This window comes from Cardiocondyla obscurior, linkage group LG29, assembly GCF_019399895.1.
Source record: "Cardiocondyla obscurior isolate alpha-2009 linkage group LG29, Cobs3.1, whole genome shotgun sequence".
Classification (NCBI taxonomy): Eukaryota; Metazoa; Arthropoda; class Insecta; order Hymenoptera; family Formicidae; genus Cardiocondyla; species Cardiocondyla obscurior.
This window is the reverse complement of record NC_091892.1, coordinates 703,649-730,270: the sequence shown is the minus strand read 5'-3', so window position 1 is coordinate 730,270 and position 26,622 is coordinate 703,649. Positions and strand designations below refer to the sequence as shown.

At 42.9% G+C, this 26,622-nt stretch overlaps 1 protein-coding gene and 1 long non-coding RNA gene across 5 annotated transcripts in view; one reads left to right on the top strand and one right to left on the bottom strand.

The window, feature by feature from the left end:
• Positions 1-26,622, bottom strand: part of LOC139112544 (uncharacterized) — an 89,022-nt gene that overhangs the window by 1,558 nt on the left and 60,842 nt on the right. The window lies entirely within an intron of this gene.
• LOC139112532 (uncharacterized) overlaps positions 1-26,622 on the top strand; it is a 137,659-nt gene that overhangs the window by 108,411 nt on the left and 2,626 nt on the right. For all 3 annotated transcript variants that reach the window (XM_070673588.1, XM_070673589.1, XM_070673587.1), the window contains exons 4-8: positions 12,490-16,340; positions 18,645-18,770; positions 19,295-19,405; positions 20,040-20,226; positions 24,475-24,656. In XM_070673588.1, coding sequence (XP_070529689.1) covers positions 12,490-16,340; positions 18,645-18,770; positions 19,295-19,405; positions 20,040-20,226; positions 24,475-24,656 — 4,457 coding nt within the window. The remainder of the gene's footprint in view (positions 1-12,489; positions 16,341-18,644; positions 18,771-19,294; positions 19,406-20,039; positions 20,227-24,474; positions 24,657-26,622) is intronic.

Sequence of the window (26,622 nt, the reverse complement as noted above, 5' to 3'; positions counted from 1 at the left end):
CGTCTCACCCTTACGCAGTGTAACGCGCTGTAAAAGAATTTATTTTATTTCATTTAATCGCCGTTTTTACGTGGTGGATTCTAAAATCATTTTAATCGTTTATTTAATTGTTAGCAATTTTTTTTCCTAACTTAATAAAGCAAAGTTTTTAAAAAATAAATTTTAGAAAGAAAGATAGATCTCTGAAAATCAAACGTTATGTTCCCGTGTATCGTTTTAAGATCGAAATGCATTGTTACTGAAAAAGAGATGAGAAATCTGTTCTATGATCCTTTAAAATTATATCATCGCAGGTAACCTCAGAAACGTGTTTAGACGATTAGCATTCTTTTTACTTTGCGGGGCTGGGTTCAGTTTTTTAAGATCCCGGGTTAGTTTAGGATATCCTTGATGGAATATCGGGACCAATCTTGGCAAGCCCTTCAGCTGAACCAACATCTTTAAAGAAGTGTCAGTTCTTTTCGAGGCTGCCTCAGGCACACGGTCGAAACTGATTGCGACAGACCATAAGTATCATCCAAAAAAAAAAAAAAAAAAGAAAAAAAAAGATGTAGTCTTCAGTACCGCGAATATATTTGCATAGCAAAAAATAATTCTTTATCGTGAAACGTGAATTACTCAGAGAGTTGTATTTTCACTTTAAACGATTATTCGTTTATCACGCGATCGCAAAGGCTTTTAATTTTTTTTTGCGATTATCTATTACACGTAGTACAAATTCTTTAATGCTCGGTGTTAAAAACGAAGTGTGATGTCTCGCGATGAGCCACCGTGCGCGCAAATATTTTCACGTTGATATCTTTTAGCCTTCGCGATTTTCTGCGTGGCCCCGCAGGGCCAGGCCCAGACATGAGCCCGCCGCATTGTAACAATGCATCATCTTGTCGCGCTGGGAGGTTCGGTACTTCAAGGCTGCCTGAACCTGCGCGACCACGGCCGCGGAATACAATGGACGGTTCAGGCGTAGCGCCGTCGGTTTCAATGCTTACATTATGACCATCCCCGTGGCACATGTAACGATACTTATCCTAGCGAGGCTTTGTCTTATGAAGAATTGAGAAAGGAAACGGGCGACGGGAATAAATTTAACGCGTGCATTAAGGCTCGCCCGAAATAGTCCGACACGGTGATCCATGAATCTTCCGAAATCATTAATGAGTCTTTTCAGGTCTCCCCAAGGTCTCCTTCAAATCTTTTTACGGCCGCGAATTCTGACGGTGCGCCCTTCAAACTGTATTACTGCAGATATTTCCTCTCATAATAATTTCAATAAAATCATTATCGCACGGTTGGTTTTTATTTCGCAAATATTTTAAATATTGTTCAGATTTGTCGCTGTTACACGTGTGTAATCTGATCGACACAGTCGAGATCGCTGCGGCTGACGTTGCCCTTTGCGGGGAACCTCGCGGACGAACGTCGTGACTTTGAGATCAAGTCCAATGCACCGTATACATCCGTGTATCTCTTTGCGCGCGCCTTTATGTAACGCGCGTATCGGGACACGTAAGCTCATTAGCCGCGGCATTACTTGCCGGAAGACGATCGCCGTGTAAATTATCAGCGTATGCACGCCGTCAGATCTGTTCGCGATCGGTCAACCAAAGGGGCAGATCGCGGCATCGCCTCCGCAGAGTTCAATCGAAGTAGCGGAACTGGTGCGGCTCTTTGACGATTTAATAAACGGACCGCGACGAATGTACGCGCACATCTGTATTTGCCGCAGCTGTTTAATCGTTTAATAATCGCGAAATTGATTTACTCGCAAGAAATATAACGAGAAATAATTTTGCATGTATACTTTTTCAGGGAAAATTTTTCTTCTGCAATAAATTCAAATTTTAGTTCGTTTCATCGACGACAAACAGAAACGCTGAAATACAGGTGGGAATTTATTTAATACGAGACGTCGCAGCAAGACGCCGATCTTTCTCCTCGTAATCAAGGTTCAATGTCCAAGCGGGAACTCGGTTGAAGTAGCAAATGAACGGTGTAGATCGCCTTCGGGGCCGATTATTGGTCGTTGGTCTCAACGTCCCGTCAGAATGATATCTTGCGAAAGGATTGCGATGAATCCCCTTTGATAAGCGGGAATCAAAATCGAGTTACAATTTGCATGACTGAATTACGCATACAAAAGGTCCTGCCAGGCTTAGACAGCGGGTTATTCCCAACGAAGGATCTTACGAAAGATATCGCGTCGTTCCGATCTGTTCTCGAGAGTTATCTTGATCCGATCGTTATTATGTGTCTCTCCCACGTGCAATCGATCTAAATTAATTCGTTACGCGCGGCGGCAGTTCACGCGAGTCATCGAACGGATTAGGATTCAATTTTTAGATCTGATTTCATTTATCTCGACCGCTGACTTCTGGTGTTCTCATATATATTTTTTTTTTTTTTCTCTTTTTCCTTCGAGATTTCGGACTCGAGTTATCCGTAAACGAGGCGAGCGTAGATGCGGCCTTCGTTACTTTCGAGCCCGCCAACGAGTGATGTATGCTCGGCAAGGATCGCAGGCGTACAGTGTCGCCGTTCTTTTTCGCCATTACTCTTCGTACATGCGTACGTAACGTGTGCCGGGGAATCGTTCGATGACTGATGACGATTGTCCCGCACCGGACGACGCGACCGTGATCTTGGCGGATAGCCTTGAACGTGCGTTTCAGCATAACTCACCGAACGTGCACATATATGCTCGCGGTCGCGTGTGTGCGTCATGCAGAAAATAATTCTTCCTTTCCCTCGACCGATGCCGCGCTATATCTTTCGATTCCGCCAACCGCGCTCGCCGTGTAATTGTTAAGGATCGCTCGTGTATCGCAAAGCAGGGACATGTAAGTGAAATACACTACTGTTCGCCGGGGCATCAGTAAAAGAAAAAAAAAATCATATAATGGCTGTGCGCTATAATTAATCTCGCGTTGGACTTGCTCAGTTAATAAATTTGATATATATATATAATATCGGACATGTCAGAACGGGCGGGAAAGAGAGTTCTGTCATTTTTTTTTTCCTCGCGAGTTCCGGTAGCTACGGTAAAAATGATTTACGACTCGTCTGTATTTTGAAGCGCGTCTCTTCGCTATTTGCGCGAACGAGGCGTGTCGCAACGAACGATCCACGAACGAGTGTGTTACCTCACGTCGTTCGTGCCTGAAAAGAAATTATTTTCTTACGCGCATCCGAGAATTAATTGCAATCAAGAGCCATCTCTCGGCACCGTGGGTTTATTATGTGACACGCGGTATTGCCTTATCAGCTATTATATTTATTAAATGTTACATCTCGACTTATTAGATATTTTTTGTACGAACCATTACATGTACTTAGCGATCATTAAGGATTATTTTCCAATTGCGCCGTCCATTCTTCGTCAACTATTACACGCCATTGCGGTATTATTACGGCAATAATAATCACGCCGCTATCTCAATTTATTTATCTTCAGAAATACAGATAAGTCCAGATTGCGCCTTCGCACGCGTCGACCTCTTCTCGCGGTGTCGTTTATCATATACCGCTTCGTGTAGGTACAGAAAAGAATCTTTGTCCCCCGATACGGAGGGGGCTGATATTGCGAATCGTGATGTCCCGCTGATGCACGACTATGATAATACCGTACACCTTTTCCCCGTGTCCGTCCGATATCCGGACGGAAGATCGCGCCTTACGTTCGCGGAAGCGCGCGAGGTCGGTCTCGATCCTGATCGCGATCGTGCGCGCCTTCCTCCGCGGCAAAAGGAAGAAACGAAGGGATTCGATACGCGGTCGCGAAGGGAGGCGGCTCGAGATATCCCGCGGGATAAATCGCGCCCGGCAAAGATGAATTTTCGCCGAGGCGCGCGGCGTCCCGAACGGTGGATGCGGAAATAACGCGTCAATTACGGCCGAGGGGAAGCGAACGAGGCGAGAAGGAAGGAGGAAGGGAGATGCAATATCTTAAATCACGAGCGTGTACATTAATTCCGGATAGTCGCAATTTATATGATTTATATTCAATCACCCGTGCCCTCGAGCGCTCGTACGTTACCGGGCGAATTTTTCGCGCTGCTCCCCCGCCGCGGATTATTCGCGGCTACTTACACGCGGGCGCGATTCGTTAAGCTCTGCGAGGTGGTATCAAGCCCCACCGACGCGCGAAGGTGTGTTGTCTACTATATATTACCCATCTTATTTTACGGGTATAACAAGCACAATGTTCCATTGAAAGTTTGAGGTGGGTGTAGAGCCGAAGATGGTGAAAAGCAATAAGTGAAAGATGAGAAATTAATCATTCGTAAAAGTTTCTTATCTCGCCACTTACTTTAACGAAGTAATATAAATCACGATAACAATAATCTTTTTTGTTACTGGCGAAAAAGGCTTCGAAGTAATGCACACGTTGTAGCGCGCAGTAATTGTTTTATTTGAGACTCCGTAATATTCGTTAAAACGTACAACAAAAATTTTTAATCGTTTTTAGTACATTTTTGGTCAAACTTAATTATTTTAAAATTGATGATAGAAGTGTATATGGTTTTAATATATGGGTATGATTTTTTTTTTTTTTTTTTTTTTTTTTGGCGCGTATCGCTGCGCACAAAAAACATGCTAATTTTCCTTCTCTCTGACCCTATCGTTTCTCGATCCAGGAAGCGTTTTGGGATGCGGCTCGCTACTTTTTACGAGTCCCGATTCGGCCGTCCGCGTTCCATTGTTGCCCCGAGATCTGCATACGATTTAATGGAACATCGCGGAGCTCTATTGTGCGTTCCTCGAGATGTTACGTAACGGCACACAGCGGACGATAATATCTTCAATACATAACCGTACGCGCGAGTTTGATTTGACGATACCGGAAGACATCCCCGGGCAATAAACCGCGTAATCGTCGTAATTCACGTTTCATCACCGCGATCATCTCTTCGGGCGCGAAAGTAATGTATTACGATTCAACTGATCACAGGACTCGCGCCGAGAATTGCGCGACGTGGAAAAAGGAAAAAGAAAAAAGAAATAGACCGACACCGAGAAATCTGCGCGACGCGATAATAAGTAATTGAAACGGTCCGGCGAATTCGTTTCGCGAAGAGCTCGGATTGTCGATTCCCTTTCACGCAATTTCTTATATACACCCCGAGGGGCCGTGAAGGCAATTCCGAAAGTGCACTCACGTCTCTCGTGCGGATCGATTCGCGCGCGATTTAATGGAACATCGGCATTATGCAACCAACCGGCCGGTGCTCGATACGATCCTTGATGTAACGCGTAATCGCGCGCGTGTGTGAGTCGCTATCTGGATTAATCGCGCGCGTGTTCGCGCCGCGAGTGATTTATGCGAAATGCGCCGGGTATGACCGTGACCCTCTCTCGATCGGGACGAGAGATCATGGTCCAGGAAGCTGCGCGTCTCTCTTCGCTCGGTCGCACGTGAATTTTGCGAATTACTTTCCGTATCATCGCGCTGTCTATCTAGCAATCAATCAATATGACTCCGCAATTATTAGCCTTTTAGTGGTGTTACGCGTGTAATTTTCTCTAGCATAATTATAGGGTAATAGAAAATTAGGTTTTAATAGCGAGCGGGTCTGTTAATAATACACCTAAATCGCAAAACTGTCTATGTGACGCATGCCTTTCAAATGGCCGGAAATCTCTGTACTGCGATCGCGGATCGTCAGCGGAAACGGATTCACGCTTCACAAGATAAATCGCTACATAGATTTAATTTTATTGCGATTCCAGCGAAGCAGAAACGAATGAGGAAACGAGCGAACTTGAGAGTATTGTTTTTGCCTATGGACATATTAGAATATTGACGTATTTATTACTTTTACTGAAATGGTAAAAATATGCTAAGGAGCCGAGAGGCATCGTGTTAAAAAAAATATCGCGGATATACACCGCGCTAAGATTTTTCTACGCAGAATAAACTTCTGCCTTTTTATGGTAATGCGAAGACAAGAATGACAGACACTTAGCTAACACGCGTCGTTGCGCATCATCGATTAGCGCCGAAGATAATTCTGCATGATCGCGGTAGCTCGTCGATCAAATTAATCTATGAATCAGCCGTTCTGTCATTCCTTAAGACGCGTTCAGGTCCATGACCGGCGAGGAGCGCGGAGGTTATTAAGTACCGAAAGACAGGCGCACGTCCGTGAAGGAGAAATTAAAGACCGTTTCTCTCGATAATTGACGTGTTAAAAAGAATTATCGATTCCCTCGAGAGTAATGCTTTGTTCCAGCCGACGCGGCAATCGTTAAAAAAAAAAAAAAAAAAAATTTGACCCGAACACGGCGGCTCGATTCTCATCATTAGCCTCATCGTTGTTGCTCAACTGCATTTCAGACTCGCGTAATTATCGATTCTGGAAAATCAGCGTTGTTATCTAATTATCCAAATTCGTTAGTTGCATCAACCATCGTAACGACGGTGAAGTGTCATTTGTCATAATGACGGCAATAAAATCCACGAGAGATAATTATCGTTACTGCTACTAAGCGATTGCATTTAATGAACATGCACGTACCGATTATCTCTTTCGCGCCGCTGATCTCGACCCGTTTAATTCGCGCCGGATGAACCAGCGAATATTTCGACTGCAGTGAGCCACGCGATTTCATTGCGCGCGTCGCCGGATATTTAATGAACCATCCGTAACGTCGATCAGAACCGACAATTCGTAATTGTCATTGTTACGAGCGTTGTCGCCAACAGCGAGACAAACTGTTCGAGACAGATCGGAGACTGGATCAAGAGCTCGGTCGGTCGATAAAATTATTTCGGTCTCGCATCGGAGCGTATTGTGGCTCATCGTGACTGTGTACGCCTTCACGGATCAGAAGACGACTCTCCCCGCAGATGATATCTGACTAGCTTTAAATAATGGGACCTTGCTGCGAGTGAGTTCGACGTTCCACGTCGTGAACCGCAATCATTTATTTTACATTCTCGACTCGTGCGAGTAATACGTTTCCGAAGAGATAAACGGCGGACAAAATGAGAACTTTCTTTTAACCGAGAAATATAAATTTATATTTTTATGACATTTGTGAAAAAAAAAAACCTTTGATTTTTCTTTATTGTTTCCGGTAAAAAAAAATAAAATACGTATGTAACATTTCGTCCTGCAAAAGATAAAAAAAAAAAAAAAAATTAACAGGAAAACAAAACTTGCTAAAGCCGTCAATTTATATGCGGCTCTTTCGCGTCGAAGAATAAATTTCAATTTACAAGAATACATCGATGGAATTCATTGTACGATTGTAGGGATGAGACAGGCGCGTTTTGCCGGGCACTGAGTAATTGTCGCCTTTCTTATTCGCTTCGTTCTCATACTCGCGCGGGGGATGCAACGCAATTTGCAGTTGCACGCGAAACGCATTCATGAGAATAGTGCGTGTCTGCGTACCTCAAGGGCTTCCGAGTGGATCGTTGATCACGCCGGATTAAGGAGATTTGTCGTCGCATGGTAGCGGAAGCGTGGGCGGGAAAACGATCCTCTTTGTCGCGGGCTCTCGACAAGAGGAGATAACGCTCTCGGCAATTTCCTGCTTCTCCTCCGGACGCCGCATCCGACCGGCCTCCGTTCGCAGCCGTGCAGACCAGACTTTTTCCGGATTATTACCGTGTATTCATTAAACCCGCGAGCCTTGATTGCATGAAATTGCCGGAACGGGCGATGCCGTATGAAACGGTTACATAAGGGTACACGCGATTGTGAATGTTTCGACTACTGATGACGAATGGCGCGAACAATGCCGCACGGACAATAGCTTCACGTTCGCCACGAGTTATTTCGCGTGCTTGACTGAAACTCGCTTATTTATTAATTTCTTTTCAACGCTCTATTTCCACCGTGAGGACATATCTTCACGGAAAATCTGATAATATAGAATATTTTAAAAAAGGGGGAAAAATTAGATTTTTTAGTTTTGAAAAAATCGTTCTTTTAGTCCGCGCTGTATAAATTAAAAAAAAATAATGAAAACTTTGATCGTCTCGTTTACAGATTCTACGTTTGTCTGACTAGATCTAATGAGATCTTCGGCTTTCATTTCCGCTTTCATTCCTCCCAGCTTTTCCTGATTTGCAAGTCCGGCAGCATGCATATTGTTACGCTCGTTGCAGATTATTCTGGCACGATTAAACTAGCTATTATGAGATACGCTTTTGTAACCGCAGCGCCGCGTAACACTTTTGCTGGAGTGTCGATGCCCGACATTTATCGTATTTTATGACTATAATTTTCAATTCCATCTACATCAAGTTGACAATACAAAGCACGGTGGCAAAATTATTATTAAAAAAAAAAAAATGTTTAACCGCGTTTAATTATTAAATTAATAATCGCGTTGTTTTAATAAATTTGTTTGAGGATTTATTTTAAATTATAAATATAAAATACTTTTTATTAACATAAAATAGCGATGCATCGGACTACCAACTCATCGTGACTTTGCTCCTTTTCTTTTTACATCATCGATCCGATGGGACTAAATGCTCGGGGGTATATCGTAATATTGAACCATTGCGCGAGTCCTCGTGACATCGAGATCATCGCCGGGACCAAGGCTCTCTGAATAAAGCCGCAGATAATATTCGCAGATACGAGGCAACCTGAGGGGTTATCTTCGACATGAAGGACTAACGCGGCCCTAAAAATTCAGTCAACAAAGCGACTTCCCTCGAAACGGGACATATAAATTGCAAGGGCTTGGAGAGTCGTTCCCGTTGGAGAGCTGCTTCTCGAAGAAGAATAATACAAAGTTGAAACGTTCTTTGTGCACGTTGAAACATAATATCTCTATAGTAATCATTTTACTAAATAAGACTGAATTTTAAGACTGGGCTGTACAAATATTTTCAATCGTAAATTAATATTTGTGAGGTAAAAAATTCAGAAAGAATTATCATTAAAATTAAACGACGAAGAAGGAGTTGGGAGATATTTACTTAAAATATTCTATTGAAGAAATGTATTATTTTCCGCGCGATTTTCTCGTGCGTATCTGAATACGCGTGCTCGATGTGAATCGTATCGTGTTACACGCGTAAGGTGTTACACACGTGGAGGGTACTTGCAAGCCTGAAATATTTATCTGCTATTTATCTGCGATCTTTGCTAAGCGGCATTAGGTTTCGGAAGCCAATGAACAGGCGAGGAGTCGCGCGGCAATATCGTGGAATATCTTAAAACATACCACATCTAATATTACATAATAACGCCGGTAATAGAGACATATTTGCCACACCGACGCATTATGACATCTTAAACTACAACTGCTTCTTTATTCCCCATCATCTGTTAACTGCATTAGGAAACTTACTTCCTGTGGCTGCACCTGTGCCTGCGATGCGCTTATTAAGACTCGGCAATTTTTAAATTGACGCCTCAGTTACAAAATTTGCAGTTCTGAGAAATAATTCAAACGTAGAAACGAGCCGGGAGTTTACGTTCATGGAAAATACGTCAATTGTTACGCAGCTACTATTATTTTATTGTTCTCGCTCTCAAAGCTTCGACACGAATACTGCATGAATACTCGATAATTTTACAGAGCCGTGCAGGCAACAATTCCTCCCTTTCGAACAAAGGCAGCTCGTCGACGTGAGAATGCATTACGCCGAAGCTATTAAAACCGCAGCGCATGATGGACGCGTTTGTTGCGATAAAAACAGACATTAAGATAAAAATAAAAAAAAAATAAAATAAAAATAAAATAAAGAGGCCGGCTGAATCTCTTGCAACAAAAGTAGGACGGCGAAACGGTATGCACGGCCGGATCCGGACGCATCTCACGTCGAATCTGGGACCGCTCTGGTGGGTCCAGAGCCCGCGAGTGTGCGACACATCTCGGAGTCGTCTCACGTGCACGTATTGTAGTTCACTCGGGCAGTCAGCCAGCCAGTCGGGCCAAGTCAGCCCCCGTGGCTGTCAAGACTCGAAGAACCGGGAACCCACGGAACAAGAACAGAAGTAACACTGACCTTCCTCATACACGTGTCCGCATAAAATATTACGACGCGGTCACGTTCACGACGACAATTCGCGACCGCGAGCCTTGTCTCTCTACCCATCTCTCTCTTTCTCTCGCTTTTATAACGCACGTTGCAATTTTTATTCGCCTCTTTTAAATCCAGAATAGTATTCAACGCGCCGACATACAACGTAACTTCGTTCCGCAAATTATTTCTAAATTATTTTGAAGATCGAAAAATAAATCGCGCTTTCCCGAACTATTGTTAAAATTCTTGCAAGATCGTCCGATTGTTTTCTTTTTCTCATTTGTCACGTTTTACTACCGCGACTTTATGGCTTCTCAAAACCGGTGAAAACTTCAGATTTAGTGGAAGGTTAGACGACAGACAATTCCCGCGATTTTGGCTGAGATTAGGCGGACTGCATTATTCAGGGCTCGGGTTGGCGGAATACTCGTGTATATTTATAAGCGGCCTCCGCAATGGGGCGGATTCCACATCGCGATTTGCACATTCGGAATATCTGTTTCGTTGAAATGTATCTCTAGGATGTTGAATTGGCTGTAGAATCTACCAGTGTCTCGGATTGTCGTATGCACGGTGACAAGTTATTACTCTAGCGGTCAGAAACCGATTGAAAAATTGAGTGTCGCGTACGCAGGCATGCTTGAAAGCCGTTCTTAAATTAAAAATAAAAATTCCAAGATCGTGGAACTAAATCTTTTATACCCTCGAGTGTTGTAATCTGCCGTAAAGTAATTTTAAGGTATCTGTATTGTTCAAAACCTAATGACACCTATCTTCGCGGTCGCAAATATATTCGTAAATTTCAGTTTTAAATTTCCAAAATACATCGGCTTTAGGTGCGCAGTTTCGACGTTGCGGGAAACATATTTTAGCACGAAGTAATACATTAGACGGAGAACCGCGGGTGAAAATCGAACCGCCGTATGTCACGATAATCCCCGAATCCACGGCGCTTTCTCACGGCGCATTAGAACCATTCAGAGGTTCACGGTGTCGCGAAATAACGCCTGGTTTGACCTTTTAACGAGCTAACAAGCCGGACTTTTACGTCGCTGTAAATTAAGTTCGTTACAGCTGTATCGTCCCCTGGAGTTTTTGCCGATTCGAGGAACGCTCGCTTCAGGCGTCGGGTCCGTTTACGCAGACAATCGGAGAATAAATTCGTGACGCGCGGGTCTCTTCTCTCAATCCTTACCGACGACCTCTTAATGATCCGCCGGCGAAACATGCTTGCACGTGAAGATTATGGCGCGCGTTCTTCGGCATTTTACAGTACGAACGAATTTCCGAAGCGAAGCGAGACGGAGCAACGCCCATTATCTGCACGATATGGCTGTCGGCGGACGTTATTGTACCATGAGAAAACCGCGAGGAGCAATTCTCGGATATAAGTACGGAGAAACGAGAAGTTCGTCCGGGTACGAAGCCTAAAGAAGGAATTTATGGACATATGTACAATATATCATAGTATAATAAAGTTGCACCAAAGTCTTTTCATTTATTTGTTATTTCTTATTTACCTAAGTCTTTCCTCGATTTTTCAATCGCTACGTTATTAGCTTAAAAGATTAAATTGATTTATGTAAAAAAAAAAAAGAAATATTTATTTAAAATCTTAGCAGAAGTTTTAGACAGCGAAGAACACGTGTGAATGTTTTGATATTGGATTTAGCGTTGTATAACAGCGTGATACTTATTGAATGAATTCGAATGGGATATCGGATCACGAAACGCTGCTCGGACCGTTTTTTACAATCGCGACAGACGATTATTGGCGGGATACTCGCTGGGCACGTGGAACTGTAAGAGGTAACGGTACCGGACCTCTCGAACCTCCAAACCTACTCGGCGATCCGCGACCCTGAGGAACCACCGTTACTCGGTGAGCTCTTCTTCGCGGGAATTTCTTTCGTTTCGCACGTCGCACGCGCGGCGAATATAATTGAGAACTTAATTACATTTGTTGTGTGGCGTGAAGAGCGGTCAATGTTCTTCCGGTTTTCACCGAGACGTTCCGCCGAACGGCGATTCGCATTTAATCCGTTCGTAGGAAATTCCCCTCTTCGTCGACGGTGCCGCGCGGGAACGAACCGGAACCCGTAATCGCTTCAGTTATACACATCGCATTATTGTTTCGCGTGCAATTAATTAACATTTAGAAACCGCATTAAATGTGTTTTCAACGTGGTAATATATACCATAGCGTGGAGAACTTGAAGATAAATATCTTAATTAATACCGAATTATTTTTTTCTACGCAAGAGAAATATTAAATAAATATTTAATATGTTCTATCAGTTTTTTGCTGATGACGTAAATGTAGAAATGTGTATTAAATATTTTATAATTTTTCTTTTTTAACCTACGCAAATTAAAAAATAATTTAAAATTTTCTCGTCAATGATTTTATCTATTAAGTTATCGTTCGTTTATATATTTAAGCTTAATAATTAATATTATCACGCATCTGCTAGAGATTCCATTTTTACTTACAGATGCGTCAATCACGGATTATCATCGTGGGCGTGGGAGATCATCTTTACACGCGGAAATGTCATCGAAAGCTAAACGCGAGCAGGCGCTGCGTAACATTCTCACTGCAAGAAGGCGACAGATTCTGAATCAACGCTCGCATGAATCCTATCGAAATCCCTTAAATCGTAGATCGCGACCTGGAGATATCTCTAAAGATCCACCGGACATTCTGGAAACCCAAGAGACTAGGCACGGAATTTACGTCACGAACGCGCGAATGGAAGCGGAAGAAGAAAAGACGTCGCAGTCGTCGAGAAAATTGATCGAAAAAGTTGCTTCCATGATCGATCTCGATGCCGTGGAGGTGCAGACTGAATCGCAACCCACGAAGGCATCCGAAGTTTCGCCGACAACCGAGAAGTATGAAAATGTCTCTTCAACAATTTCTTCGATAGCCTCAACGTCGGTCGCGCTCAATCAAAAACTGGGAGACACGGACACGCGTAAGAAGAACATCGTATCGATGCCGGAGTCGTTGTACAATCATTTTCGACCGGTCGAGAGTAACATTCCGGTAGAAGATATGTCGCAATTTCTTTACTTCGGTCAAAAGCTCCAGCCGGACGCGCAGAACGTGACCAACAGCAGCAACAGCAATTCCGTGGAGGCGACGTCAACGACTTCTTCGCGCAGAAGGTACTCCACGAAAAGATTCAGCGCAACAATAGCCACGCCAGTGGAGGAAATTATGAACGAGGAGATGAACATCGCGTTAGAAACGTCAGAACGACGGACGGTCGAGAAGAATCAGATGTCGAAGATAAAAAATATGTTCAGGAGCTCGAGCAACGGGTTATATTACCGAAAACCGAGGCCTACTGCCGACGTTGTGTCCAACGTTATTTCAGGAAACGAGTCGAGCCCCGGCATCGCCAGCGGCTTGGAAACGAGGAGCGAAATGAACGCGGTGGACGATAAATTCCATCGCAGCGACCCGTCCGCTCACGCGGACGTGACTCTTGATCGAATTCCGCAAGAGAGAGGAAACGCGGCCCACGTCATTGAGGAGAACACGACCCAAATATCTCTGGTTCAATCCGACGACAATGCAGAGGCGAAGATCGTTATGAAAAATAAAATCGACCCGAAACTCTCGAACGGGACGGTTGCGGCTCCAAACGAAACGGAGATTCTTCAGAGGAGTAATTCAGCAAAAGACAATAAAACGAAAAAAATTGTCGAAATAAAAGCGGAAGCGAGAAATGCCGAGAAATCGGAATACGAAGTACCGAGTGGCGAAAGAGTAATGTCAACGCTGCAGAAAACGAAGTCTCGAGAAAGCAACGACTCCGCAACGTCGTCGTTGCCATCGCGGACGGAATCGTCGACCCTGCGAATCGTGGTGCCGGATGACAGCTTCGGGCTCTCGAGTTTCGCGATCGAGAGCGAGCGGACCCATCGGAATACCGTTAAACAGCAACCGGTCACGGATTCTGTCGCGGATCGACCGGTTCGCGTTTCCACCGACGACGATGCCGCTCAGAAATCGTCGTCGCCGCCGACGACGTCGTCCCCGGCGACGGAATCGTCTCCACCTGCCACCGTTGACTCGGACCAACAGCCTCAACAACAACAGCATCCGCAGCAACACGTGTACGCTTATACGATAACGAACGTGACGCGATTGTTGCGCAACTATACCGGGCCCGGATTAAGCGGGGAACAAGAGGGGCGAGGAGAAGGTGGTGATCGTCGTGTTGGTAGCGGTGCCGAGATAACGAGCGGTGGATCGTCGCAGCAGCAGCAGCAGCAACCACCGCCGCCGCCGCTGTCTTCTCCTCTTCTGCTTCCTCGTGCCAGCGACGGCAGTATAGAACCGGCACGAACGCCGGCGGGACTCAGTACCGGCGCGACCGTCGAGCCAGCCGCAACTGCTGGAACGCTACCTAGCGTTGATGACGATCTGGTGGGAGAGCGATCGAGGAAAGTTGTTTCACAGCCACGATCGACTAGTCCACGGACAGCATCAACCTCGTCGCATTCTACTCCGAACGATAGCGTTATCTCGCCGACAAGATCCGTTAAATCGCCCGATATCGGAAACAGAGGTTCGATCAAGTGGAATCACACCAAGTCGCGGACTAGCGAGCAAGAAGGTATCAACGATCGACGATTTTTAAGGAAGAGCGCCAGCGCGGTATTAAATCAAAGAACGACCATCAGCGAAGAGTCTTCACTTGCGACGAGCAAGCGCCGTAGAGTGTTGGCTTCTTCGAGCGGAGTGTCTTCGAACGGTACCAGACAGGTAAACTCCGGCGAAGAGAAAATCGAGAGTGCTCAGAATAAATCGGTGGTGAACGATCGGTTGTCGAACGGGGCGCGAATCACGGCTCGCGGAAAAGTTTCGGACGATGAAGCGTCGGGAGCCGAGTCTTTTCAGGGAGTTTCGCGCGCCGGCGGGGTGAACGAGGTGCCGGGTGACAGCAGCTCGCAGGAAATCATCGCCATGGGCATCTTGAATCGAAACTCGAGCGCGACGGACGAGACGATGAACGCGACCGATTCGTCCGTTCTCGTCGACGTGATTGCGACGACGGAATTAGAGAAGTCTCATCTTGTCGAGGAGGATTTCGTCACTACGTCGAGTTTCAACGACGAGAGCGAGATCGGAAGAAACACCGAAAACGAACAGGGCGTCGCGACGCCGGACAAGATTGAAAGTGACGTGAACGCAACAACGGATGACATCGTCGAGACGACCGTGACCGAGCAGATCGATGAAACGACCGCGACTACGATTATGACAACGTCGACGTCGTCGACGACGACGACGGCGACAACGACGACGACGACGACGACGACGACGACGACAACGACGCCGGCAGCACCGGTTTTCCCGGTTACACCTAGAATACTTTCGGAATTTGAAAAGACCACTGTTAATCCGGAGACTCGCATCTTGAAGCCGACGGATATTGAAAAAGAAACGAGTAATCTAGATCCATCAGAAATTCAGAAAAGATATCGAGCTAAAGATGCAACGACGGTCTCCCCGGTTCGGAGCGACACCCGCGTAACCGAGACTCTAAACAGAAAGTCAAAAGTTTTACCTACCTCATCAACGCCCACGGTGACGGAGAACGGTAAACGCGTGTCCGGTGAGAGATCACCGGAAGTCAGACCGCGTAATTTATCGGACAAGTCGAAAGACAAGGACGACGTGCTGCCGATCATGCATCTGTACAACACGTCGGATATTTTCAATGGTAGCGGATCAGTGGACGGGTTTGCTCGCGGCTCGGAACGACCGCGGGTAGTGCTTCCGGTGGATTCCGCACCGCAGAACGAAGATCGTCCTACGGCAACGACAATAACCACGGAAAAAACTCCCGAATTGACGGATATCAATAACACGGTAATCAGTAGAAATGCATCGACCTCTGTTCCGGTTCCTAAATTTAAGGAGCCCACCGTCCCAACGAGTTCACGGAAAGATAAGCCTGAAGAAAATCGCGAGCCCCTGAATACCGCTATTCCTCCCGTGTCGAAAGGATCTTCTTTCACGCCGACGGTCAATAGAACGAGGTACAGGCCCGCCTATCACGATTCGATCCTACCGGAGTACAACGGCACGATGTACCATCCCGGTGTGCTCAACAGGACGTTCTTCGAGAGTGGCGAGCCGATCTCGGTGAGCCCGCGGGAATCTCTGAACGTCAGTGAGGTGATATTGAAGCGGCACGACGGCGACGTGATCGCCACTCAAGAGACAGTTGCCGTGGTCGGCTATATCCTCGCCACTCTCGTCGTCTTTCCCATCGCCGTCGGCGTCGGGCTCATTCTCAGAAGACTGATACTTAGGAATCGTAAGGTGAGTGAGTTCGAGGTTTCGAGGTCGCTCAGCGCGCCCGCGTGCGATCGATTTAACTTAGATCGGGATTAGAAAGTATGCGCGAATCGCCCGCGCCACGCTCTAGATCGATTCGTGATATTTCGTCTTTCTCTTTTCCAAGAGACGGAACCGACATAGGCGATCGGACTTCTGGTAAGCGCGATTCGAATCAGTTTAAATTTTATTAAAAAGCACGAAGACACGTGGTTGTGAGAAAAAGCTTGAAGAAAAAGTTCGCAAATTTAGATACAATATTAAAAAAAAAAAAAAAAAAATTAATAAAAATAAATATTGAAATAAATTAAAATTTAGATTAATCAAAGTTTCCCTTTTTTAATGAAGTAAGAGACGAGACGGACAGATCGCTTAGTGTCTTTAACAAACACGATATTCCGTTTAATATGATTCATCGAACATTGCGATTTAATTGGAGATCAGATCTCGAGTGTGGTCGTGGTTGAAATTATCATACCAGCGGAAGAGTCGGCGGGAAGAGCGATGAAAAACCGCCGAGTGTAACTCCGTTTTTAATTGATGTACAACCGGGATGTTGAGGTACAAATTGCCGTTCACGCGGCAGTGCCACTTACATACCGTTACGCGGTATGACCGGGATTATTATTGCACTTTAGCGTTTATCATACAGCTATCATATTAACAGCGACGTTATCCCGTAAAATTACATCAACATTTCGATAATTAGCGCGACAGCGCGCATATTGACGATCTCGAAATAGTCCCTGTTATGGACCATTAGCTGATCCAGAATGTGGCTTGCTAGCCCCATAATTATAAGAAAACGTTATACCGAACAGTCATGCTATTTTAATTAAACGGGTTTTAATCGATAACGAGACGTCGCATCGTTCCAGACTCGAGTGTTAAAAAAATAGATATATTTCTGCAAGTATCAGATTTGCAATTTTCATCATTCATATTTTTGCAAATTTTATATTACGGCCGTAACTTCGTCGTGAATAAATATCAAACACGGTCATCGAATGTAATTCCTTTGCGAAGGCTGACGTTGTGATGATTCATAAAATGGTTAATAAGCCCCTTCTCCCTTTCTCGACAATTACTACAAGTTCATTGTTTGCAGAATAATCTCGACGATGCAAACGCAGTATCGTCGGATGGAGCGTGGCGCATTATAGTGGCGAAAAAAAATAAAATAAACGCACTGTTGGATAATGCAAAAATTGTTCAGCTCATTATCTATGATGATTCTTTTTCCGCGGAATTTTCCTCTGATAGCCGGCAAGAACGTTGCATCGAAGGTCGAAAATCTTCTCGCCTGTTTAGGTCTCATCTAGATAATCGCGTTGGAAAATAAAAATATTCGTGCCGGCCATCACGTTTGTATAATTACTAATCACTTTATAGACAACGTACTTCTGAGTTTATTATAAAATGTTAAATCGTTTGATATAAGTTTTTAAAAAAATCTCTTCTTGCGAGGGAAAATTCTACTTCTTGCAGGAGTAACGAGAATTATTATTATTTTATTTTATTTTTTTTTTAATCAGAAGTAACAGCGGAATTAATGATACAGGCCACAAAATTTCCGGAAATGACATAAGCGAAATGCTTTCACGCCCGCGAGACATTCATAAATAATAATGCGGACATAAATTTAAATTTAACTTGACAGTCATGGAAATAAATCTGAATGGTGGTACAAAGGTTTGCGTGGATGGTAAAAAAAAGAAGCATATAAAAGGGAGAAGGGACGAGTACACACAGGGACCATATAAATAAGCAGAGGCTCGTTCGTCTGGGTACCTAATGTTAAATTCGGGCATGCTGTGTTCTTCGAGATTGAAATTTCGCCGTCGACAGGCAAGCCGATTTGCTTTCCACATTATCGCATCACGTAAACGATCCTTTGTTATTAAAACTCTCGGCTTCTTGCAGCGATTGCATTTTTCGCGCGATAATGCGTCGCGTAATTATTCAACACGGTTCTTTTTAATACGTTTTTCAAGATGGACAAAATTCTTTGTACATTTAAAACTTTCTTATTAAGTTTTTAATAATTACGAAAAAAAAGGGGAAAAGACTGATAAAATCATTCTTTAATTTTTTTTTTTTTTTTACGCCGGTAATGTTACTCGCAGAAATATTTTCGGGACGCCTCGATCTATCTCGCGGATCTTCATTGCCACGCGGCATTGCACTTCCCAATTAAACGGGAGTGACGACCGATTCAAACGGCTCCCCGACGCGCGTGCGAGCGGCATGTTGCGTACACGTTACGCTGACGTTGATTTGCTTATGCAGGTGCTCGAGGAGTCGGACACGTCATCAGAGATAAGCTGTAGGAAGGACGCACTTAATCTCGAAAACGGCGACTTTAAGACGTCCATCGAGAAAGCGATCACAAAACTGCCGAGGATACAGCACTTGGTGAGAAATTAACGAACGTTCCGCATATTTAATGCGACAGCAGCAACACAATAATTATATTTGCGTGCCTTTTTAAATGCGCCTGACACATCACACGAGTATCTTTTTTTTTCCCGTTCGAATTGCTTTTTAATTTAACGATTGCGCGAAAAGTATTTGGAGCAAATGATTTATGTGATATTATAACTACGAGATATTATTTTGTTCGATGCAACTTAATTGTAAGCCTCTTTTTTTTATTAGAACAATTGATTTGCATAAATGCTCCACGCTATTTGCATGTTATACGTATCGGATTGGTTTCATAACGTTTTGCATAAGAAAAATCGCGTTATACGTCCGAGACACGTCAGTGGAAAATCTCGGAAGTTAGTTTCCTTAACGCGAAAGAAATTGCACGTCAATGACGTGTGACACGTTAATTCCAGACGACGACGCGACGAACGCTTACTGCTTCTCATATAAATTAGCAAGTATTTTCGGACAATTCTAAACTGTAATTTAACTCTCGCCTATCCGCGCAGTGTCACGAAGCTGAGAAACCACCGCCTCCGCCGTCCCAAGAATCTAGATGGGAGTTTCCTAGAGATAAGCTTAGATTACAGACAGTCCTCGGACAAGGAAACTTCGGCCAGGTGAGAAGACACTTTTTACGACATTCTTACATAAAGAAAAAAAAGGAGTCCGTAATTTGCGGCTGTCGGATAAATTTTGCAAAATACCTGAAGTTTACACAGAAACGCAGTCTCGGAGGCTATATAACAATTTCTATTTCCGATATATATCCCGAGGCAATTTTATTTATTCTCTTCTGCCCGCTTGTGTAATTTCACCCGCACGGATTTCAATAATAATAATACCTTTCAACATTCGTGTGATTTGACCGCCTATTTATGAAATATGATAATGGGCAGTTATTGTAATATTAGTATAATCGAATATTGATTATGCAAAATCGATTGTGGGAAAACTTGGAGAACACGTAATCGCGATGGATATTTTTTTTTTTTCTGCATAATTAGAAGACGAATCGACGGTTCGTGCAATTGTTTCCCATCGTAAAGATATACGTTTGCCAAAGTAATGCCAATAGGTATCTCTAATAATGTAAAATAGACTGTCAAGAAATTTGAATCCACGATCTATCGTTTATCAAATTAGTTTGAGTTTAAATCGACTTATTCAAGAGATAAGTTTATCGGACGTATTAAAAAAATTTTTTTTTTTTATTTAACACATATTTAAAGTATGGTTAAATCAAAATGTTAGGTATGGAAAGCCGAAGCCGATGATTTGACAGGTCATCAAGGTACAACCCGACTAGTAGCAGTGAAAACCGTCAAAGAAGGTGCTTCCGATCGGGAAAAAGAAGATTTAGATCGTGAACTCGAAATCATGAAGCAATTGGGCAGTCATCCAAACGTCGTAACACTTCTAGGCTGTTGTACCGAAGAAGGTAAGTCAATGAAGATGAAATATTTTTCTTTCTTTTTTTTTTTATACAAAAAAATAAAGAAATATATCTGATTGATACCCAGTAATGTAATAATGGTCAGTGTTTCTCGAACGTAATTGCATGAAGCAGACAACCGAACGTTATGCTATCTTTTTTTTTTTTTTTCTTCAATTAACGGAAATTACTTTCATCTTGAATCCTACATACGTTGCGCATCTGGCTGTGCAGTATAATCAACCGAGAACAAGAAATATACCATATGGCATCGACACGTACGAATTGTGCGACATGCATCGCACAATTTCCCGAGGAAACGCATCCTCTCGCGCGGTCCCTATATTTCGATTCGCATCGGCGAGCAATCGGCGCTGCACCTGCAGCTGCACCTCAGTGAATCTTCCTCATTACCGTCACTTATCTACGACCTTGCATGTCGCCGCTCACGCACGGACCTTGGCAGCGTAAACTTTATAAAACCGATGGTAGCGTTTTAAGTGCCGACACTTTGGCGCAGAATGCGCGGATCGCCGGTGTACGGTAATTAAGTAATCAAGTCCCGGCCGAGGAGAGGGATAGAAAGATAGAACCGCGTCTGGATTGCGATTTCTCCAATCGGGTCGCCGCCGGGATGCGTTCGCGATACTTCTTTCTTACTAGTCGTCCTTGTGATTCGATCGAAATTCGCGAACACGCGGTGAATTTGCGGTCTAGCTTATTATTTGAGTTATTAAACTTTCCGCGAACAATATATTCTAATAAATCTGACAATTTCATCTAACTCAGACACGACTTTATATGAAACGCTCCGAAGTCGTAAATGCCTTGGAAAGAAAAAAATACATTGTTATCGCTTCTTCAACACGTATTTGCATCGAAAATCAGAGATTTGCAAGAGTAATATGCATTTCATGTGTTTTATTGGTGTCGTACGATTTATTCGTATATTTTAAATGGTTGCATAAGAAGACAGTTACACGAGAACGATCAAACGGTCAGCGTGAAAATGTTTGTCTTTACGGCGATTGTATTTGCTTGGACGATAAATTAGACAGCCATTATGATAATTGCTTGGGAATCGCTTTGTTTTATACACGAAGATTTATTCGTTTCGTGGTATTGTTTTCTATGCGATAATGAATAATTACAGTTGACGTTTACGAATGTGACAGCTGTAAATTAAATCATTGTGTAAACAATTTACGTTTCGCTTATTGTTCTTGCAATTTTCTTTCTTTTTTTTACGTTGAATTAAAATCGTCTGCCTTAAAATACTTATGGCGCCATAAACGGAAGTAAAGTTATTAATAATTTTTAATTTAATCAATTTTCCACTTTATGCGATATAAGTTGTTTTTTTCCGTGCGAATAAATCTGTGTAAAAATATCAATGATTGCATCTATTTGCAAACAAAAGCGTAATCGACGGATGGTTTTCTGTTGTTCCATCGTATCTTGATTGATTAAAAATCGCTGTATCCCGCTTCTACAATATCAAATCAAGTAATCAAAGAAGCTCGATGCGCCGAGAATTCATTATATTGAAAGTGCATGCGCAACGAATCGGCGAATAATTTTTTTCGCGAGGAAATAAATTACTTATTCGAATATTAATCTCTATTACAAGAAATTGTAAGAAAAAAAAATTAATTATACGTTTTCACGGAGTTTCGAATAATGTTCGATGAAAAAAAAATATATTCAAAAGTCTGTGCGCGTAGAAAATTATTTCTAAAATTTTTTAACGTTAAAAGATTTTTTATAAACTCGACAAGGAACGATATTCATTCAGCGGGCTCGCTATCGTAACGATAAAATACTCATCATGAATGCAGTAAAGATCGAGATGATTGCCGCGGCGAATCGCGGACTTTAGAGGTGTGTCCGCATTTCGGGCGTCGCTGACGCATCTCAAGGAGTGGGCCTTAAAGGGTTCTCTCTCTCTCTTTCTGCAACCTTCGTCCTGGCACAATGGTGAACGTAGAAAGTACCTGGCGGTCCAGGAACGCGAGACGAGCCACCGCATAAAATTTACGGCATTTAAATTTTGGCCCCGCCGTATTTATCGTTTGCAGCCACGTCCGAATTTCTTTCTGGCGACGTTCGTCAAAGGAAAGTCTTTTGACCACTTTACGATCGTCGTTCAGACGAAAATAAACCTCTTGTCGAACAGTTCTTCGACTGCCAAGAAAGATATTGGCAGTTGAAGAATTATAAATACTACGAGTTCAAAAGAATTTTCATATTTCCGAAATGTAAATTAAATTATAGTGGCTTTGGCGCATCGCGTGCATTCAATTTTCTCATTAACGCCTGATGAAGATAGCGCCGCGAATTTCTTTTTTATCGTAAAACGATTTTTTCGCCGTTTATAAAACGGCTTTGTAACCGATAAAAACGGCGAGCCTCTCTTGTTTAGCACATTTCGTCTCTATTTTTTTGTCCCTAATCAAGTTTCGGCTTACTCGCTTCCACGACGACATATGAAATAGGAGCCACATTAAGGAGCGGCATTCTTTAAAGCCTGCGAACTTGGGAACGCGATGTGTTCTTTTTGACATGAATTTTTCATGCAGATATTTAAGAAATTTAATAGACCGATAGCATGTTAGATTTAAACGTTTCGCTTTTACAAAACTTTACGAAAATTAAATGAGCTATTAATGTTTCGTGCAATCTTCGTTTCAGAAATGAATTGTTTCTAAATTTATACAAGTAACTAAACGTCGTTATACTTTATAAAAAAATCGCTAATTTATGAAAAAGAAAAAAGTCTCCAGTGCCAATACATTTATAATTTTGTTTACAGTCTCCAACTGTCTCCGAATAATTTGCATACGAGGTAAAACTAAAAGAAGATTCGAAAGGAACTTGTTTTATCGCGTTGACTGAATATATTTTTTTTCCTTGTACTATCGTTTCGTCATTTTGCGAATGCATTTCTCTTGGTTTCGCACGCGCAAAATATGAAAATGAAATGCGAATGTATATCGTGGTTGCACATTCGTATAACTTTGCATTCGTCACGTCTATTGTGTACTCGCACCATATCGATCAGCATAGGCGTGGATTCGCGATTTTTCCAGCGAAAAGATCTGCGGCGCAGACTTGATGCAATTCAATGCGCGTAAATTGCGTAAATAATATATGCAGCCGTTTAAAACCGGATTTTACATTTTTTAATCAATTGGACATGCGAACGATCAGACAATTTAAAATTTCAATAAGGAAGTCTTTAAAATTTGTTTGAAACGCGATTTTGCATGCAAAATTTCTTTACGTCCTTTTAACAAGTTGTTCCGTAGCAAGTGTGCAAATTTAATTAAGTAAACCGTTGATTTTTTATTCCTCGATTAATTACTTTTTGTCAGATTCAATTAGAACTTATTGATACACTAACGTTTATGTACAAGAATGCAAATGGCGTGGTAATTGCGATACAATTTATTAGGTATAGCGTCGCGATAATAAATTGTTAATACGCGTTTAATAACGTACGATTTAATACGACTGAAACAAGCATTGTAAGCGTTACGTTTATCCACTTTGAAAAACATACTAACACGATTAATTCGGAGTGAAGAGAGTACGCTAAACGCATGCTACTAGGCGAACAAGAATTATTAGGGAGGATAGTAATATCGGCCTAATATGAGAATTACGATTCGACGCGCCGACAAAAGTGGCTCCATAAGTTACAATCAAGCGGATACTACCTAAGCGGAGGGCTTTCTCAGTGTACACGTCTTAAATTATTTCGAACATAAAATATTTCTCCGACATCCTCATCACGTGCTCTCCTCTAATCGTCTGTACTTTTTTTTTTTTTCACAGTCGTCGTTATTAAAAAATGTTATTTCAGCCAAATATTTTATATTAATAGATAATCGTACCTACAGATCGCAAAACAATTTATGCCAATGTATATTGAATGTGCCGTTTAAGTTAATTATTTTCAGTCAATTAAATTTGGAAAATATAACTAGTTGGAAAAATAACGGAGATTATTGGACCGCGATAAAATGTGCCTCGAATAATGAATCGCCATTGAAGCAAATCTATACACACGGCGCGCCTCGTAACGTTTACACGTTCGCTTTGTCGCGTCACTCGTTCGAGCCGAGAGCGAGAGCCGATGAATAAGAGTTATCTTTCGTTGATTGAGATTCTCTTATTCGAAACGTGACGCGCTTCATTGCACCCTTCCCTGAATGAACATAAACGACGTTAACGATTTCCTCCTGATTGCAGAGCCTCATTATCTCATCCTGGAGTACGTCATGTACGGCAAGCTGCTCGCGTATCTGCGCGATCATCGTACCAGGCAGTACTTTTACAACTTTAGCGAGGATTCGGCGGCCTTGACATCCAGGGATCTCACGGTTTTTGGATACTGCGTGGCCAGGGGCATGGAATATCTCGCGTCGAAAAAGGTACGGAACACTTTTAAGATTCTCGGCACGAGGAGGGATTCGTTAAGATTTAATTGGCCTGTCTTGAATGATACAATTATACTGAAAGAACTAGCTAAATCTCAGATGACTTTAACGCCCGTGAGAACAGCTGATATACTTTAACGCTCGTATTTTATATTTACGGACCGAAATAAAGGCTCGTTTCCCATACGGTGTGCCCGCTTAGAAAAATAAAGACAGTCTCCCTCACTTTCTTTTCCGGCTTTTCTCCGACGCACGCTTCGAACGTCATAAAAAGTCACTGAGTGTCAGAGGGAACGATTCGCACATTTTATTATGGCATTTTAAATCAGCTTTTGTCTCGATTTATTTATAAAGATGGAAAAAGAGATTTCTTTTGTACGTTTTCGTTTTTCTCACGGATAAAAAAAAAAAAAAAAAAAAAAAAAAGTATACGACATTTGACGCTTCTTTGTCGAAGATCAGGGGGCATCGACTGCGTGACGAATAATTCGCGTTAATCATGTTTAAACTCAGATATTTTCGCACGGTCGTAAAACGTAGCCCGGCGATATTTGTTGAAGGATCGATTTCAGCCTGGAGATCTGTGTCACTGGGCAAAGATTGAATTTTATGTCTCGTAAAGTGTGAGGATACGGCCCTCGATAGTGGTTTTTTGTAATCTACACGATTTGATTAGTCTCGCGAATTAAATATTGCATTTTGTGGTAAAATACGGACAGAGATTTTATGTTATTCGTATATCACCGAGAAGGCATTTATAGCTCTTAAATTATAGAGAAACAATTTTGATTCCTAGACTTAATACTATTAACAAAGGTATATCGTATTTAATATCCATTTCTCTCTCTCTCTCGTTTATACAGAGAGATGATTTAATTTTATTAGGAAGAGTTTAGATGGAGAAACCTCGGATAATATATTCAAGATCGTAATAATACCCAGCTGCGATAAATAAAAATTAACATACACGTCGGAATGTTTGTCGAGCGGTACAAGGATCGCGATGCGTGCCGGTATCCAAAATATTTCGCCGACGTTTCGCGCGGGTGTAAACGACAGTTTGCGCAACAACGAGACGTGCCAATTTATTCCACTCGATGCGCATTCTTTCATTAAAACGAGAATGCCTGCGAATGACGAAGTAAATATTTTTTCCATTCTGAAATTCCTATTTGAAACAGGCCAGTTTGTATCGCGCGTAACGTCGCGGGACGGAGAGACCGAGGAAAATTTTGCGCCCGCCTGCGGAAGAGCACGTAGCGGCTCCGAGGTGGATTACACCTGGCGATTAATAGGCAATTAGGGAAACAAAGGATCCGAAGGCTTCCCGCGAGCAACCGATCGTTCCCCGTCAAATGTCGAATTACCAGTTTCCGTTCGCATAATAGTTTCCAGGAAACGCCGCGGCAGAAATTATTCTCCCTGAGTTAATAGACAATTACGTAGTCCGCTAAATGATAGCGTGCGCGTGCCGTACCGGCTGCAAATGTGCGTGGATGCATTCTAGATGCGCCATCGCATTCGAGCAGAATTTTCAACGGCGAGCAGCCGCGACTGATGCGCCCGACGTTTCGTAACGCATTTGCATCATCTAGCCTCGTTGCGTATAATAATTACCCTGGCCTGTCGTTGCGGCTTTCGGTGTCATTTGGCGAAACTTTATGTGGCCAAGTGCACGTTGAACGGCTAATTAAAATGTAATTAATAATAATAGCGCGGCCGCACGAAATCGTGGCGCAACGTGAACGCCATAATCTTCGCGATCGAGTTACACATACTTCAACATTTTTTTTTTCTCTTTCTTTCTTTTGCATACGAATTGTTTACGTTTGCTGGCAATCGCGCGATTAAATTAAAATATCTGTGTTTGTTCTCCGCAGACGTTCTCGCTTTCTAATAGTTGGGTACACGTCGGTGGATTTAACGTCGCTAGATTTATCGGCCCTATCGAACGCTCGTG